The sequence below is a fragment of the Mesoplodon densirostris genome, chromosome 2 (assembly GCF_025265405.1).
Source record: "Mesoplodon densirostris isolate mMesDen1 chromosome 2, mMesDen1 primary haplotype, whole genome shotgun sequence".
NCBI classification, from domain to species: Eukaryota; Metazoa; Chordata; class Mammalia; order Artiodactyla; family Ziphiidae; genus Mesoplodon; species Mesoplodon densirostris.
Genome location: NC_082662.1, coordinates 11,739,676 through 11,756,119, shown reverse-complemented (window position 1 = coordinate 11,756,119; position 16,444 = coordinate 11,739,676). Strand labels below are relative to the sequence as shown.

Sequence of the window (16,444 nt, the reverse complement as noted above, 5' to 3'; positions counted from 1 at the left end):
GAAGCACAGGTCCTCATTCAAGTCTGCAAAAGCCCTTTCCACTGAGTGGTGCACTAGAGTGTTTACGAATTCAGGCCCTGGAGGCCTAGGTTCAAATCCCAGCTCTGTCATTTCCTAGCGGTGTGACATGGGGCCCTTTAATTAACCGGATTCTTCATGAACTAACCCACAGGAAGTAATACCTGGCTTGGGTACAGCTGCAAATGAGATAAATACGTGAGGTGCTTAGCACAGCGCCTGGCATATACTAAGTGTTCAGGATATATCAGCTAGTATCATTCTCATCAGTGAGATTTCTCCCTAAGCAAGTCAGTATTGGAAGAACTGCTAAAGTAATTCAGCACCAAATGTGTGACATAGAAAATATTTTATTACAAAAAGCTCAGTTGCAAGGCATTTTAGAAGGAAAAGAGCATCCCAGACGGCTTTCCTTTTTCTGCCATTACACAGGAGAGACTAGCAAAGTCTAACAATTAAAACTAGGACCTTATGCATCCTCAGGCTTTGGGCCCTCAAAAGAACTGATGGCATCAGGGGCTCTGAGAACCCCACCTGGGTCTCACCCCAGGGTAATCATCCAGCCTCTCATTGGGCTTAATTCACAAAACGGGCCCATGGCCTTTCAATAAAGCGGGTCATCTTTCCTACCCACAGTTCAGGATACCAGGGAAAAAGTGAAGGCATAACTTGTCTTCTTTTGGAAACAAAATGGTCCTAGTGGAAGCAAAACAAAACCACAATCTAAACCAGTTGCTAGGTATCCTTTCCTAATTGGAACGAGGAGTGTCATCACTGGCGATTCAGAGTCGCGGAAGGACAAGGGGGAAGATGCCGGCGCCATCCCTGGATGGGGTCACAGCATCTCGAGATCCGAAGCAGCAGCTCTTTCCGATGCACCTACTGTGTGAGGTCCTGGGGGCTGCAGAGTCGCTCCTGAATCCCCTCACCCCTCACCCCCGGCCCCGTCCAAATTGCTAAGGACACACCTGGCCCCTCCGCTTCTCAACGGTGGCTGAGTGGCTTCATTCGGGATCTGTTGGCGTGGAGGTTGAGTGACAGGAGGGAACACGCCCGGGAGGGGTCGTCAGTCCGGGGGCCGGGAGTTGGGGGCCTTCTCTTGGACCTCATCATACTGTGGGGGGGGAGTCAGAGGCTCGATGGACGGAGGAGGCACATTTTTGTCTGGCAGGTTGATCCTAAAGTCTTTGAGGTGAAGCTTTTCGGATTTTATCCTTCGAACTTTCAGCGGCTTCAGGCGTTTGGCCAACTTGGAGTTCTGCCTGTCGGGGGGGTTCCCCGGGCTGGTCTCCACGTCAGCCCTGGTTGTGGTGGGGCTTGTCTCATCCAGCCCCGTCAAGGACTCGTAGGAGGGGAGAGAGATGCTCATTCTGGGGTTCTGGTCCGGTTCCCTCGCTTCCGAGTAGTTTGTGCTCATCACTTCCTCATAGCTGGGGACGTAGTACCTTGAGGAGGCCTCCTCCTCCTCCTCCTCTTGGCTGCAACACACCAAGCACAGACACGGGAGTGTTAGCCTGCGCTCAAGTCATTTAAAATCACAAATAGATGGACTCCAAATCCCATGTTGCCACTGGGACCTTGTAAACAACAAATGTGTCCAAGAAGTGATAAGAGCTAACACTTCAACTGTTGGCTATGAGCCAGGCACTGTCCCAAGTACATATGAACCAATGTCATCTTCCTAATGACACTATGGGTTAGGTTCTATTAGTATACCCATTTTACAGATGGGGAAATGGATACATTGAGGTTAAGTGACTTGGTCATACCTTTAAGAAGTGGCAGGGCAGGAAATGAATGCCACATTCTCAACTACTACACCATATCATCTGGGAGTTAACCTCCCTTGCCTTTTAGCCTCACACTTAATAGCATGCTGAGTGGGCTATTCCGATGCCCAGCTGGGCATCCTTTGACCAAAGACAACATAAACATGCATGAAACAGCTGCAAATTTGAAGCAAAATGGCTGTCCCTGGGTAGAGAAGGAATATCTGGAATGTAAATTTTACATGTATCTCAAATTATTCTGTAATTTTGTCTTTCACGTTCACCATTAGACTCAAAGGATAGGTCAGGTCCTCAGCCTTAGTCTCATTTGACTGCTGAAAGAGAAAACCAAAAGGTCAGGGCAGTTTTTACAGATTTATAGGGAGTAATGCCAATAGCCATTTTCCAGCACACTACACTTGAACCTCTATAGGGGATAATGGCCAACATCAGAAACCTCACTGTTTGCCTGGGCTTTCCTCTCATCTCCTTTAGGAATGAACTTGTGAGCTCATAGCTAGGGTGGGTAATGATGGGTGACTGATTTCCTTCTTTGTTCTTTTCTCTATTTCCCAAGTTTTCTAGAATATGCCTGTTTATCTTTTACTCTCAGAAAATCGGTTTAATTTTTCCAAAATAAAAACAACTCCCGTCCCACTATAAAGATAAGACATTCTTACTGAAAATTCAAACGACACAGAAAAATCTAATGAAGAAGATAAAAACATCCGAAATTGTTCCACTCAGAGACAATCACTGTTAACATTCTGTCGTATACCTTTCCAGATCTTTCTCTAATTCCATAGCCACAACATTTGATGTGATGAAAACCTTTCCTAACATGCTGTGTTTTATATAACCTCCTTTTCTCAATGTGGGGGATACGGACCCACATTAGCAAATATAGATCAGTGATGGCTGTGTAGAACTCCACTGAATGGGCATGTCATACTTCAGCTCGACTGATGGATATTTACATTGTCACCTGTCTTTGCTATTCTCAGCAATGCTCTGATAAACATATGAGCACAAAACCCTTTGCACTTGTGTGATTGTCTCCCAAAGATAAGCTCTTAGGAAGAGAACTGATAGGTGCACACACCTTTAATATGGCCTCTTACTGTGAACGCCCCTTCAGTAAGGTTATGTCAGTCAACACTCTGATCAGCAACCTACTTCCCTACAAATCTCCAACCCCGGGGGCAGTCTATCTGGGCCAATATGAAAGCCAAAGAATTACGATGCCTTTTTTTGGTTGTTTGCATTTCCTGACTAATGAGGTCGAACATCATCAGTGTGAATATCTATGAAATGCTTGTTTGTGTCCTTTGTCCATTTTCCTACTGATGTGTTCCTCTTTCATATTCATTTGTAAGGGCTCTTTTTAAACTAGGGATATCAACCTTTATCATATGTTCCCCGATTTACAACTTATCTTTTAAATCTGTTCGTGGTATTTTGGGTCAGAGAGAACACTACTTCCCAACCTTTTCAACTTAAAGCATAAACACACAGGACACTGGGGTAAATGGACAAGCTTCCAGTGTGCAGGCTCTGGCCACCCCGGGAGCCATGCAGAACCCCTGGAGGTGTCAAAGTCTTGCCACACCCGTAATGCATTCAAGCCACATGATTCGGGAAACTCTGGGATCGAAGGACAAAGTTATTGGTAAAATGATAAACTGTTTTACAGAAGCGTTAATGGGAGAAAGCCTCCTCGACTACAATGTCCTGGTCATCGTTGAGCCCTGCGTGTGTGGGCGTGCGTGTCCATCTCCCATCTGGGGCGGGTGGCCAGGCCTCACCTGTCTTCCTCGTGGGCGTGAGGCTCGACCCCCGGGGGCTGGATGTGCGCCAGCTCCTCAGCGTGCCGCTGCTTCCTCTTGTCACGGATACTCAGGCAGATGGACAGGAGCAGCAGCATCACCCCGGCCCCGACCAGCACGTAGGCTACGGAGAAGGTCTTGTTCTTGAGAATGCCGCTCCCTATCTCCGTCTTGTTCCCCTGAGCGGTTGGCTTTTCGGTAGCGCTGAACCCGGGGACTAGGTTCCACATGGCCATGATGACCCCGAGGACCAGCATCCCCAGGCCAATGGCAGTCAGCGCATAGTGCGAGCCGTTGGCTTTGGACTGGGCCATCATGCCAGCGGGAGCGGGGCAAGGCCCGGGTTCAAAGGAAGAAAATAAATAAATAAAAAACAGCAGCAGCAGCAGCACCAACAAAAACCCCTTAAACGCCTTGCACTAAATCCCTAGCGCCACGCTAAAAAAAAAATAGCAGCCAGACTCTCAAGGGATGGTTTCAAGCAAATGTGAGGCATCCCGTGTGGACAGCTGCGGCTGGGAGGTCTGTAAGGAAAGCAGAGAGAGGAGAGAGGAAAATCAGTGCTGATTCCGAGTGCTCTGGTGAACACAGCGGCTGTGCTCCTGAAGGTGGGGAGAAGCGGGACTGAGTCACAGGCTCCTGCTGGGCTCGCCTCTGATGCATTCCAGAGGTCTTAGGTGCTCCTGTTCCTTCTGTGGTCCGCCTACCCCCACCCGAAAAGGAAAAGCGAGACCGTTCCCTGCAAGAGGCCGGAAAGGTCAGAGCTGCAGGTCGTTCAAACATTTTGTGGGATTTAATGAAGTGCAATAAAATCTCACCTCTTCCCGGGTACGGCGAGGAGAGTGAATGACGGCCTGCCTGAGCCACGATCAACGGTTGTGACAGAATCGCCTGGCTGACCGGCATCGGTCAGTGATTTGACCCGGTCCAACGGCCGACCGCGGACCCTCACCACCCTCAGTGGCTCCCTATTTCCCGCAGCACAAAACCCAGGCTCCCTGGAGTCATGCTCATGGCCGGCTCCACCTGGCCCTGCCTCTCCCACTCGTGTCGCTCCTCGCCCTCCTTCGCAAACCCCTTCCGGCATTTCTGCGCTTCTCTGATCGCTGGGGCTCAGCTGCCCTCCTGTGTGTCCCGCAAGCCACCAGCAACTACCGAGGCAAGTCTCTCTCTTTCCGTGACCACATCTTTTTCACTCTGCTCCTGGGACATAACAGGGCCCCCCAGGGCTTCCCTGGTGGCGCAGTGGTTGACAGCCCGCCTGCCGATGCAGGGGACACGGGTTCGTGACCCGGTCCGGGAAGATCCCACATGCCGCGGAGCGGCTGGGCCCGTGAGCCATGGCCGCTGAGCCTGTGCATCCGGAGCCTGTGCTCTGCAACGGGAGAGGCCACAACAGTGAGAGGCCCGCATACCACAAAAAAAAAAAAAAAAAAACCAGGGTCCCCCCAAAATGTCTGCTGAATCAAACGAATGAAATGAACAGAGGCCAGATGAAGCTGTCCTGCAAGACACACTTCTTTTCAGCCACACGGAGTTTTGCTTTTCTTAAAGGGGCAGAAGCCTGCACATCCTTCATCTCAGCTGCTGTGCCCAGCTGGATGAGAAACCCTCTCCCGGGAAGCAGCTCAGAGACCTTGTGCTAAAGGCAGCGGTCAGCCGTCCTGGGAGTCCGTAACCATGTGCTGGCTGGGAGAGGGAGCCAGATCAGCCAGTGACTTGAAGAGTTGAATGTAGAACGCTTTCAGGGGGTGGGGGGACCAGCGAGCAAGGCTCCTGGCTAACTACTCCTCAAATACGTTAGTCCTGCCTAAGCAACTTTTGCAGGACAGTAAAACTTTACAGCTGTTTCGACGGGCAAGGTCCTGTTTGCCAGTCTGCATTCTTTCTGCTCCTTGTGAAAGGACGGCTAACCAGGCCACGTGAAAGCTGATGCTGCCGAGATATTTTCTCATCAAGCGCTGGGCTCCATGTGAAACTGGCCACTTTGTTCAAAAATACTCTAAAAATAATTGGGATAACATCCTCTATCGGCTTGAAGTCAGTTCCTTCTCTCTCTCTTTTTTTTTCTTCCACTCAACAAATATTTCTTGTGCGTCTGCTAAGCAGTGTTAGGTGCTGGAGAAACACTGGTGAGCAAGTTAAGGATTGGGGGGGCTTCCAGGTCAGCAGGAAAACAGTCTACAGGGAATAACAAAGTGGGAAGAAAGTACAGGAACTGTGGCCCTAGGCAGCTGGGTGTCTTAAGTCAGGCTGGAGGGCATATGGAAAGTCTCTGTGAGAGAAGCCCCACTTCACATAATGGGATCTGCATCTGCCCCTGAGTGCATTGGGCACGTGTGTGTACATACATGCACACCCATGCATGTGTGCTGGTATATGACCATGCACATGTATGCACACATACAGAGCACTGAACAGGGAGCCCTGACTCCATCCTTACTGATTCTCCCCCAGGGCTGGTTGGGGCCGCGGGTGCTGAGAGGCGCAGCTCTGGCCTTTGTAGGAGCCTCTGCCCTGCATCCTGGGATTTCCTTGCCCAGATCTTGTTTAGCAACTGTCCATTCCTGCTGGAGACATGTGCAGCGAGACCAGCTGGGAACAGTCTACGGTACACACAAGGCTGTGTGTTTCTCACGTCACTCACAGCCAGCGAAGGGAAGGAGGAGGGGTTTGGCAGCCCTAGGAATGCATGGGTCCTGCCAAATGGATTGGAGACAAGGCCAGACTTGGAGGGCTCCGTGGTGGAGAGGTGCAGCCCGAGCCTCGTGCTGGAAGCAGGAGAGATGAAGAAACCATTTACTGAGCACCTGCTCAGGGCCAGACAGGCAGGCTTCGTTCCCAGGAGGCTGACAGCCTGTTTATTAAACCAGTGATGGGGCCATGTTATCTCTCCCTGCTTCCTCTTCTCCTTAATTCTCAATTCAAGCTTTGCCTTATGCTGTCACGTGAGTAAAACAGGTCCCCGATGAGAGACACGGGCAGAGATGAACATGTCAGAATTAACACATTTTTGGCCTGTTAAATCGTCAATGACTGAAAACAGGCACTAATATTCAGTGTGGGTGAGGGTGTCGGGATGGGCAATTTCATACAATTTTTCTGGATGGCAAGTTTTGGCATTCGTGGATCAAAAGTTTCAAAACTGTTTATACCCTTAGGCTCCATTTAATTCCCACTTCTAAGAATTATGCACAGGGCAAGGATATTCATCATAGCTTTATAGTAGCGAGAAACTAGAAACTACTTAAATAGCCAATAATCTGGGTTTGGTTAAATAAAATATGGTACATGCACTTATTCAATTATGGTCTCATAGCAGCTAATGATACATTTTAAAGTCAAACAAGAGTAGGTTCAGTGTGATTCTAATTTTAATAAAACTCCATACATGGGTCTGTATATATGAATATACAGGGGAAAGGGCTGAACGATCCTACTTATGTTAAAATAAAAAAGAGACAATATACTTTCCTGTATGCAAACATGTATGTAAAATCCCAGAAAAGGGGCACATTCCAAACTTGTGCCAAAGATTGCTTCTGGGGATGGAGGGGGCTTGGGAAGTGTAACTTTTACTCTATTGCTGTCTTTTGAATTTTCTACAGTCAGAATGTGTTGTCACAAGGCAACATAGCTTGGTAGTTAAGTGTGAGCTTTGGAACGAGGCTGCCTGGACTCTGATCCTCACTCTGTACCTTGCCAGATGAGTGACCTTGGACAAGTTACTTAACCTCTCTGTGCCTCAGTTTCCACAACTGTAAGGTGGAGATAAAGGCTCTCTAGGATGCACCTCATAAGGGAGTTATAATAAATAAAAAAGTAAATAGACCTAAAGTACCTAGAATAGTATGTGACCAGCACACGGTAAATTCTCATGGAAAGGTTTGTTATTTAATATTATTTAAAGCCTGCATTCTCAATGGGGTGAGACCACCCACAAGGGGGAAACAATTGGCTCTTGGGGATGGTGCAAAATAATCTTACCTGTTACAATAGTTTGTGATCCTCCAGATACCCAGCATGTCAGCGGCATTAAAATTTCATGGGGCGGGGGTTGGGAGAGCATTACAAAAAGAAGGTCTAAAAAGACTCCTCCACAAACAACCCAATCCAAAAATGGGCAGAAGACCTAAATAGACAATTCGCCAAAGAAGATATACAGACTGCCAACAAACACATGAAAGAATGCTCAACATCATTAATCATTAGAGAAATGCAAATCAAAACTACAATGAGATATCATCTCACACCAGTCAGAATGGCCATCATCAAGAAATCTAGAAACAATAAATGCTGGAGAGGGTGTGGAGAAAAGGGAACACTCTTGCACTGCTGGTGGGAATGTGAATTGGTACAGCCACTATGGAGAACGGTATGGAGGTTCCTTAAAAAACTACAAATAGAACTACCATAGGACCCAGCAATCCCACTACTGGGCATATACCCTGAGAAAACCATAATTCAAAAAGAGTCATGTGGGGCTTCCCTGGTGGCGCGGTGGTTGAGAGTCTGCCTGCCAATGCAGGGGACAGGGGTTCGAGCCCTGGTCTGGGAAGATCCCGCATGCCGCGGAGCAGCTGGCCCCGTGAGCCACAAATACTGAGCCTGCGCGTCTGGAGCCTGTGCTCCGCAACGAGAGGCCGCGATAGTGAGAGGCCCGTGAACCGCGATGAGGAGTGGCCCCCACTTGCCGCAACTAGAGAAAGCCCTCACACAGAAACGAAGAGCCAACGCAGCCATGAATAAATAAATAAATATTTAAAAAAAAAAAAAAAAAAAAAAAAAAGAGTCATGTACCAAAATGTTCATTGCAGCTCTATTTACAATAGCCAGGACATGGAAACCACCTAAGTGTCCATCATCGGATGAATGGATAAAGAAGATGTGGCACATATATACAATGGAATATTACTCAGCCATAAAAAGAAACGAAATTGAGCTATTTGTAATGAGGTGGATAGATCTAGAGTCTGTCATACAGAGTGAAGTAAGTCAGAAAGAGAAAGACAAATACTGTATGCTGACACATATATATGGAATTAAAGAAAAAAAAATGTCATGAAGAACCTAGGGGTAAAACGGGAATAAAGACACAGACCTACGTGAGAATGGACTTGAGGATATGGGGAGGGGGAAGGGTAAGCTGGGACAAAGCGAGAGAGCGGCATGGACATATATACACTACCAAACGTAAGGTAGATAGATAGTGGGAAGCAGCCGCAGAGCACAGGGAGATCAGCTCAGTGCTTTGTGACCACCTAGAGGGGTGGGATAGGGAGGGTGGGAGGGAGGGAGACGCAAGAGGGAAGGGATGTGGGAACAGATGTATAGGTATGACTGATTCACTTTGTTATAAAGCAGAAACTAATTAAAAAAAAAGGCTCCTCCAGGAAGGAACGACAGTCGGGGAAGAAAAGGTTGGGAGACACCAATGAACGTATTCTATTAAATGGCAAAACGCTCACATTATACAAACCATGATGTTGACAGTTATTTTCTCTGTGTGCTGGGATTAGAATGATGTTTATTTTCTTTTTCTTTCTGGGAGGATAAGAATTGGAAAACACAGAAATGTGTTGCTTTTCAAATAAGAAAATGAAATAAAGGTGTTTTTTGTGGGGGTTCATGGTAGGGTTATGTGTCCAATGGTAGCTTAAAACTGTTCATCATTTCCACCCTCCCTCTGGAGACCAGGATCTCGACGGTTCACTGGGGGTGTGGACACCCAGTTCCCCGAGGTGCAGCTGGCGGCTCTTTATCTTGTTTCTGGCTTGTTGACCCACGTTATATTTAGCATGATGTTCTTTCCCTTCCAAAAATAATGGAAAGAAGCTAATTTTGTGCTTAGAGGATTTGGACCACATAGTTTCCAAGATGTCCCTAAAACAGAGGCGCCTTGGTGAACAGCCTGGGGTCCCAGCTCAGCCGGACTCACCTCTGGACCCAGGAGTTGGATCCATCATGGCTCAGGTTCAAGGCAGCCCTAAGGGATAAGTGAGTGATCCTGTATCTGGGTTTTCAAGAAAATGGTGAGCCAGTTAAGAGAGGCACCTACCTGTTGTTACCTAGGGAGCCTCCAGGCAGGTCTGACAACAGCTCTTCATGCTAAAATCTTGAGTTAAGGATCCACCTGTAAAAATCCAGAAATGCAGCTTTCTAAGTAGGCTGTGAGCATGTCAATTTGAGGTACTCCTGGGGGAGGCACGTGTTTGCTTTTTGGAGGGAAGGTACACGCAAAATAATTCAAGATTCTGTACTCAGAGTGGGGCTGCAGAAGGATGATGATATGGCGGCTACACTGACAAAATCTTTCCATGGTTTTCTCCATCTTACACAAGTGCTCCTGAGAGTAAAAGGAGGAGAAACACTCCCCAGGTCATTGTATGAGGAATCTGTCATCTTGACCCCAAAAGCAACAAGGCAGGAGAGGAAAATGACAGCTCCATTTGATCTGCTAGCACAGAAACAAAAATCCTAAACAAAATATCAGCTAATGGAATCCAAGAGTTTTAAAAAAGGTTTACCCCAAGAATGTAGAGTTGATTCAACATGAGAAAATCGAATAATGTCATGTCCCAGGATAAAGGATAAACCACGACAGCAGCTGACTATGCAGTTATAGTCCAGCGGAGTACTACGCAGCAGAGAAAATGAATAAACGGCAGCTACATGCACCAGCGTGGCCCATTCTGACACATGTGAGGTTGAACAGGAAAGCAAATTGCAGAAGAACACACACAGCCTGATTCTATAATATTTATATGAAGTTCAAAACCAGGCAATGTATTGCTTTATCTTTGCAATTATTAGGAAGAAAGGAAAAATTATAAACTAAAATTTAGGACAACAGTTATCTCCCTGGAGGAGTGAGAAATGGTGCTGGGGAGGAAGAGTGAAGGGTACAAGGATGTTTATTAAATTATTTCTTAAATGTCACACATATCTTAGATATACTCTTTTGACTGGCTGGAATATTTTGCAATAGGAGATTCTGAAAGTCCGTCAATGTCTTTCCATAACTCTTAGCATAGAATCTGAACTCCTCTGCTGTGGCCTTCAAATCCCACCAGACTAGACTGGGCTCCTGCCTCTCTCATATCTTATCTCTTGGCTCACCAACCCTCTGTGGCTTCCTGTCTGTTTCTAGTCACACTAAGCATATCCTGCCCCAGGGCCTTTGCACTTACTGTTCCTGATACCCGAAACTCTTCCACCTGTCTCTCTTGTTTGTCCACTTCTTTACTACTTCTGTCTCTCAGCTCAAATGCCACGTCCTCAGCAAGGATTTCCTTGACCACACTATAAATAATGTCCCCTCCCTCACCCAGCTACTCTCAAGCCCCATGCTTCGGTCCCTATGACATTCCTTCTCATGGATGGATGACATTAATTCAGTCTATGATCGTCTTGTTTTGCTTTCCTGTTGCTTCCCTGTCTCCCCCACTGGAGTGTAAACTCCCTGAAAGTAAGTTCTCGTCTGCCTTGTTCACCTCTGTATGCCCAGCACCCAGCATAGAGTGCCAGGACCATACCAGGTGCTTAATAACTATTTGCAGAATGATTGAATGACTATCTAGCAAGTTAAAAAGTTTAACTGATGCCCCATATCAATTAGGGGAAATGCCTAGTCCAAGGTTGGCACCGAGGAGGAGAGGATTAGATAGAGCTAATTTTCAGGATACCCATCTTGTGTCTGTATGCAAATGATCTGCCAGCAACATGGGAAAGGCACCCAGGTTAAATGTGACTTCCATTCTGACCCGAGATGGTGACTCTATCAATATTCCCTGGTGGGGTTTGAGGTTTCAGCTAGTCCCTGGTCTTCCCAGCACGTAGGTAAGCACCCAGAGCTTTGTTCCTCCAACCTGGGCAGCTGCTGTCTTTATTCCCCTACATCTTTGACCAAGTAGAGCCAGAGCCAGGGACTTCCCTGGGGACAGGGGAGGGGCTGTGCCCTGGAGAAAGTAGTCACAGCTCTGTCATCTGAGTGCTCACCAGGCTGAGCTGGGGGTGGGGTGTTGGGAGTGGTCATTATCACCAGTCCACACTTGGATCAGAGTCTCTCTCTATAGACATAGAGACAATATGAAGACAATGATTTAAATAAAATCAAACGATAGAAAACAGCACTGCTCTGGCTGAAACAGCACAGTGTTCCAAGTGTTGATGGGCAAGCCTTCCCTTGCCCCCGCTTCTCGCTGAATCCCAGCAATTCTCTGGAACACAGTTTAGAAACCTGGGCTCTGATCTAGACCCTCACGTGGCCTTTGAGCTCTGCCCTGTGGCCCCGGAAGGCACAGTTCCAGAAGCGTCCAGCCCGGCCAGCTTTAGGGGGAGGAGATCTCGGCAGTCGGAGGTGTCTGGCAGCACAACGGGCCCCCGTGACAAAGAGGCTCCTTGACGATTCTCCCCGAGCCCCAAACTCTTCCTGCCAAGCTGCATAATTGGGAAAGGGATCCCCAGCTCCATTCGCAGGAACCAGGCTGTGCTACATTCCCGTCACAAAGGAAGAATTCAGTGGGGCCCTTTGGCCAAGTTTCAGCTCACAATCACTTTTGTCACCAAGTTCCAGTCCCATGCCACAGGGAAGGGGTGGGAGCCGGAGGAAAGGCTCTGAGCCACCGCTGCCGCTGTCCCTGTCCCACCGGGGAGTTTCAGGCTACCTCCCCAAGGGCCAAGGTCAAAGGGTGTCGGGTTCCTATTCTTTTAGAACAGGTTCTTGTAGACTGTGCACTCAGGAAAAAAGGAAAAGCACTGTGCAAATGAGTCCTAAAGGCAGAGGAGAGAGGAGGGCTGCCTGAGCCAGAGAGCGCTGATGGGAAAAAGAAAAAGAAAGGATACTGAGTAAACTGCGAGGCAGACTAACGATAATAATAGGAACAGCTCAAGAAGGAATCAGGCACCCTTTCTAAAGGCATCCAATCCTCACAGACGCCCTTCAAAGATGATTAGCCCCACTATATCTGAGTCTCCGAGAGGTTAAGTAATTTGCCCTGGGTCACACAGCTGTAAGCTGCAGAATCAAGTTTCACAATCAGATCTAGCTGACTTGGAAGCCCACCTCCTTTCCCTTGCACCACACCAGCCCCTTGCAAGGCCGAGTCCCTGTGGGCCACTCCCTGGGTGGGGCATGCAGGCCAGAAATGGGCAACGCACAGTTCACCCCTGGAGATACTTCATCACCAAAGCATGAGGGGTAACATATGTGCATTTCTTTTAAAATGACTTTTTAAAGAATTGGTTTCCAACAATTCCTGGATCCCTACTGTGTGCCAGGGGCTTTGGGGGATACACAGATGTGTGAGACTACCGTTACAGTCCAGCAGGAAGACAGGTGATTCTTTCTTATAGAAGGAAGTCAACATCAGGTAAGAGGGAACGTGCGTTGGACTCTGTGCCAGGCCCTCTGTTGAGCTCTTTCCATGCATAAACATTTAATAGTTATTAGTCCTACCTAGGACACTGCGGTTCAGAGAGGCAAAGTAACTGGTCCAAGGTCACACAGCTAGGCAGGGGTAAGGTATGTCTGATTCTAAAGCCCATGCTTTGCACCACTAAGCACTAAAACGGGGTACGTAAAATGAGCCTACAGAGAGAGCGACCAATTCACTTTGAAGGGGGCAGGAAGGAGGAGGATAAGGCAGCAGCTCTGTAGGACCTGGAGGCATCTGTAACCTTTCCTTGGGCGGAGTTTGGGGGCAGGAGGAGATAAGGTGTCCCGTGGGAAGGGTTCAGCCTGGGAAAGTGCACAGAGATGGGAGAACAGACACCTCCCAGGATGCACCACTTCTTGCAGAGAAAAGAGGCAGCTTCCCCTCCGCAGTATAAGACATCAGTGAATTTGATAAGACCTGACGTCTCCAGTCTCCTTGCTAATCCATTAAGTGTTGCTGAAATTCAGGAAGGAAATTAAGGAAGGCAAATTCAAGTCTGAAGACTCCAGGAGCCATAAACAGAAGGAGCAAGTTAACAAACCAGGTATCTTTTCTTCAGGAGCTTGACACGGTATCTTTCTCTAAGCAAGTGGCTGGCGTGTGACCCTATTTACAGGGCTGGTGCTGGGCACCCAATCTCGAGGGCTCCAGCCACACTCAGTATTTCTCGGGAAATGTGACATCTCTATGTGTTCCCTGCCAGGATGGAGTCTGAGAGCTCCTGTCACCATCAAAGCGAGTCTGACACCTCGATCCTTCTCCAGGCTCTAGGGATGAGCCACCAATGGCCTCCCGCTCTAGTAAGCAGGGCCGAGTACAGGCTCTGACCACCCAACCTGGCCGCCCCGACCCCAGCCCCAGCCCACCGTCAGCAACTGTGAAATACCTGCTCCTGCTTCCTGGACACTGACTGTGCGCCGGGCTCACGCTAAGCGCTCTGCACGGGTTAGCTCATTTTTTCTGCCCAACAACCGTATGAGGAGGTCCCCATCTTTGTCCATGTTATCACTTAATACACTGAGGCACAGAGAGGTTGAGAAACTTGCCCAGGTCTCACAGCTTAGAGGTGGTGGCCCTGAGCACAGTCTCCCCGTTCAGAACTTCCTCATCCTCGGAACAACAAAAAACCAGCGGAAGCAGCCGCATAGCACAGGGAGATCAGCTCGGTGCTTTGTGACCACCTAGAGGGGTGGGATAGGGAGGGTGGGAGGGAGGGAGACGCAAGAGGGAAGACATATGGGAACATATGTATATGTATAACTGATTCACTTTGTTATAAAACAGAAATTAACACATCATTGTAAAGCAATTATACTCCAATTAAAAAAAAAACAGAAAAAATCCCAACCTTTCAGCCAAGCTTGATGAACTCAAATCAAGGCAGGGCAGCATCCCTGTTACTAAGGGCTGGCTCCACGGTCCCACCACTGAGGCTACCCTCTGAGCACGAGGATGAAGTTAAGCGAGACGTCACGGCCGACCTGTGACCAGGAGCACAGATGCCTGAGGCTCAGCTCCGAGTCTGGGGAGGCGGGAGGACCCGGGACCTGGTGGGGAGAGACTGGAGTGCGGAGCACATCTCACCTCACTGCCCCCGGTCAGGGCACTGGCTGCCGGCCAGGCTCGTGTGAACCTGGGCAACCGTCTGGACACACCATTTGTCCTTGTTCAGCGGTCCGTTTTGGACACCAACTTGATTCATTTGGTTTCTCCTTCTCAAGAGGCATTTTGCAGCACAAAGTACAGGAGGGCAGAGGGGAGAACTTCTAAAATCGGGGACTACGGAGGCTGACTGCAAAGGTCAACTCCACTCACCACGTGGTGCGCTCCTGACCAGAGGCTGCGTCCGTATCTCAGCTCTGCTACTTAATTGTTACCTAGAAGGGTGAATTCTTACCTCTCTCAGCCTGTCACCTCACCTGTAAGAGGGGAATGATACTGGGATCTACCTCACTGGGCTGTTATGTCTTATGAGCTCCAAGTTTTGAGTTACAGGTAATTATTCACGCACTCAACAAACTGTTCACTGAGCACCCACCACGTGCCAGGGCCCGTTCAAGTGCTGGGGACAGAGGAATGAATAAAACAGACAGAAGCTTTGTCTCCTAGAGCCCACAGACCACCAGCCTAACAGAGAAAAGGCTATAGAATGTTGGCTGGTGATCCAAGCTAGAGGAAAGCTGTGATGCTGGGCTGGGCAGGAGGGAGAGCTGGCGATGCCAATTTAAAATCTGGTGGGCAGGGGGACTTTGCTGGCAGTCCAGTGGTTAGGACTCTGAGCTTCCACAGCAGGGGGCATGGGTTCGATCCCTGGTTGGGGAACTAAGATCCCGCATGCTGGCGGGTGGCCAAAATATAAAAAAAAATAAAAAATAAAATAAAATCTGGTGGCCAGGGAACACAGTCACTGGGTAAGGGATATCTGAGCAAAGACTGGAAGGAGGTGAGGGCTCCAAGGAAGCATGTGGAGATCTGGGAGAAGGGCACTTCCTACAGAGGGACCCACAGAACGAAGGCCCTGAGGCAGGAGCCTGCCTGACAGCTTCCAGGGACAGTAAAGATGATTATCAATGGGTGAAGGCATTAAGGGCCTTCTCCCAGTGCCCGGCAGAGAACGACCGCTCTAATGACACGTCAGCTGTCATTTACACACCTGTGGAGGCAGGTGAGAGGCCATCCACATTTAAAGAGGCCCAGAACGGGTGGGTCGCTAATTCAAGGCCATTTAAGTTGGGGACAGAGAAGAATCCAGGGTCCACTTCAGGGCTATTTGTGACTCACCACCCTGTGTTTCTCAGAATTTGGGAAAAGGCATGTGGGACGCTGAATAATAGCCCCCAAAGATATGCAGATCTTAACCCCCAGAATTTGTCACTGTTACTTTATATGGCAAAAGGGACTTGCCAGGTGTGGTTACCTCAAGGGTCTTGAGGAGATCAGCTGGGATTATCCAGGTGGATCCAATTTAATTACAAGTGTCCTTATAAGGGGGAGGCAAACAGTCAAAGGAGGAAGTAGGAAACGTGATGAGGGTAGGAAGAGGCTGGCGTGATGAGAGGTCCCGAGCCAAGGAAAGCAGGCGGCCTCGAGAGCTGGGAAAGGCAAGCACTCGGATTCTCCCCTAGAGGCTCCAGAAGGAGCCAGCCCCTCCGACACTGTGACGTTAGCCCACGAAACTGACTGCAAGAGAATAAATCTGTGTTGTTTTCAGATCCCAAGTTCGGGGTAGTTCCTTATAGTAGCCACAGGAAATGAATACTGGCAGCATTCGTGTTCATACCTTTCTATGGGCACCTGCCAACACTTGGACTGTTTGGTTACCCAACAGTTGGTTTAATCAGGCACAGTTCCTTAGCCTTGATAAAACCAATCTCTTGGTGAATTTTGCACCCAT

General features: G+C 48.6%; 1 protein-coding gene across 2 annotated transcripts in view; it reads right to left on the bottom strand.

Moving 5' to 3' along the window:
• Positions 1–350: 350 nt before the first annotated feature.
• Positions 351–16,444, bottom strand: part of TMEM51 (transmembrane protein 51) — a 48,671-nt gene continuing 32,577 nt past the window's right edge. Inside the window, exons 2-4 of one of the 2 annotated variants that reach the window (XM_060079981.1) lie at positions 9,672–9,746; positions 3,593–4,137; positions 351–1,496 (exon numbers count right to left, since the gene is read on the bottom strand). In XM_060079981.1, coding sequence (XP_059935964.1) covers positions 1,085–1,496; positions 3,593–3,930 — 750 coding nt within the window. In that variant the 5' untranslated portion in view covers positions 3,931–4,137; positions 9,672–9,746 and the 3' untranslated portion in view covers positions 351–1,084. The remainder of the gene's footprint in view (positions 1,497–3,592; positions 4,138–9,671; positions 9,747–16,444) is intronic. The other variant, XM_060079989.1, reaches the window with a different exon arrangement.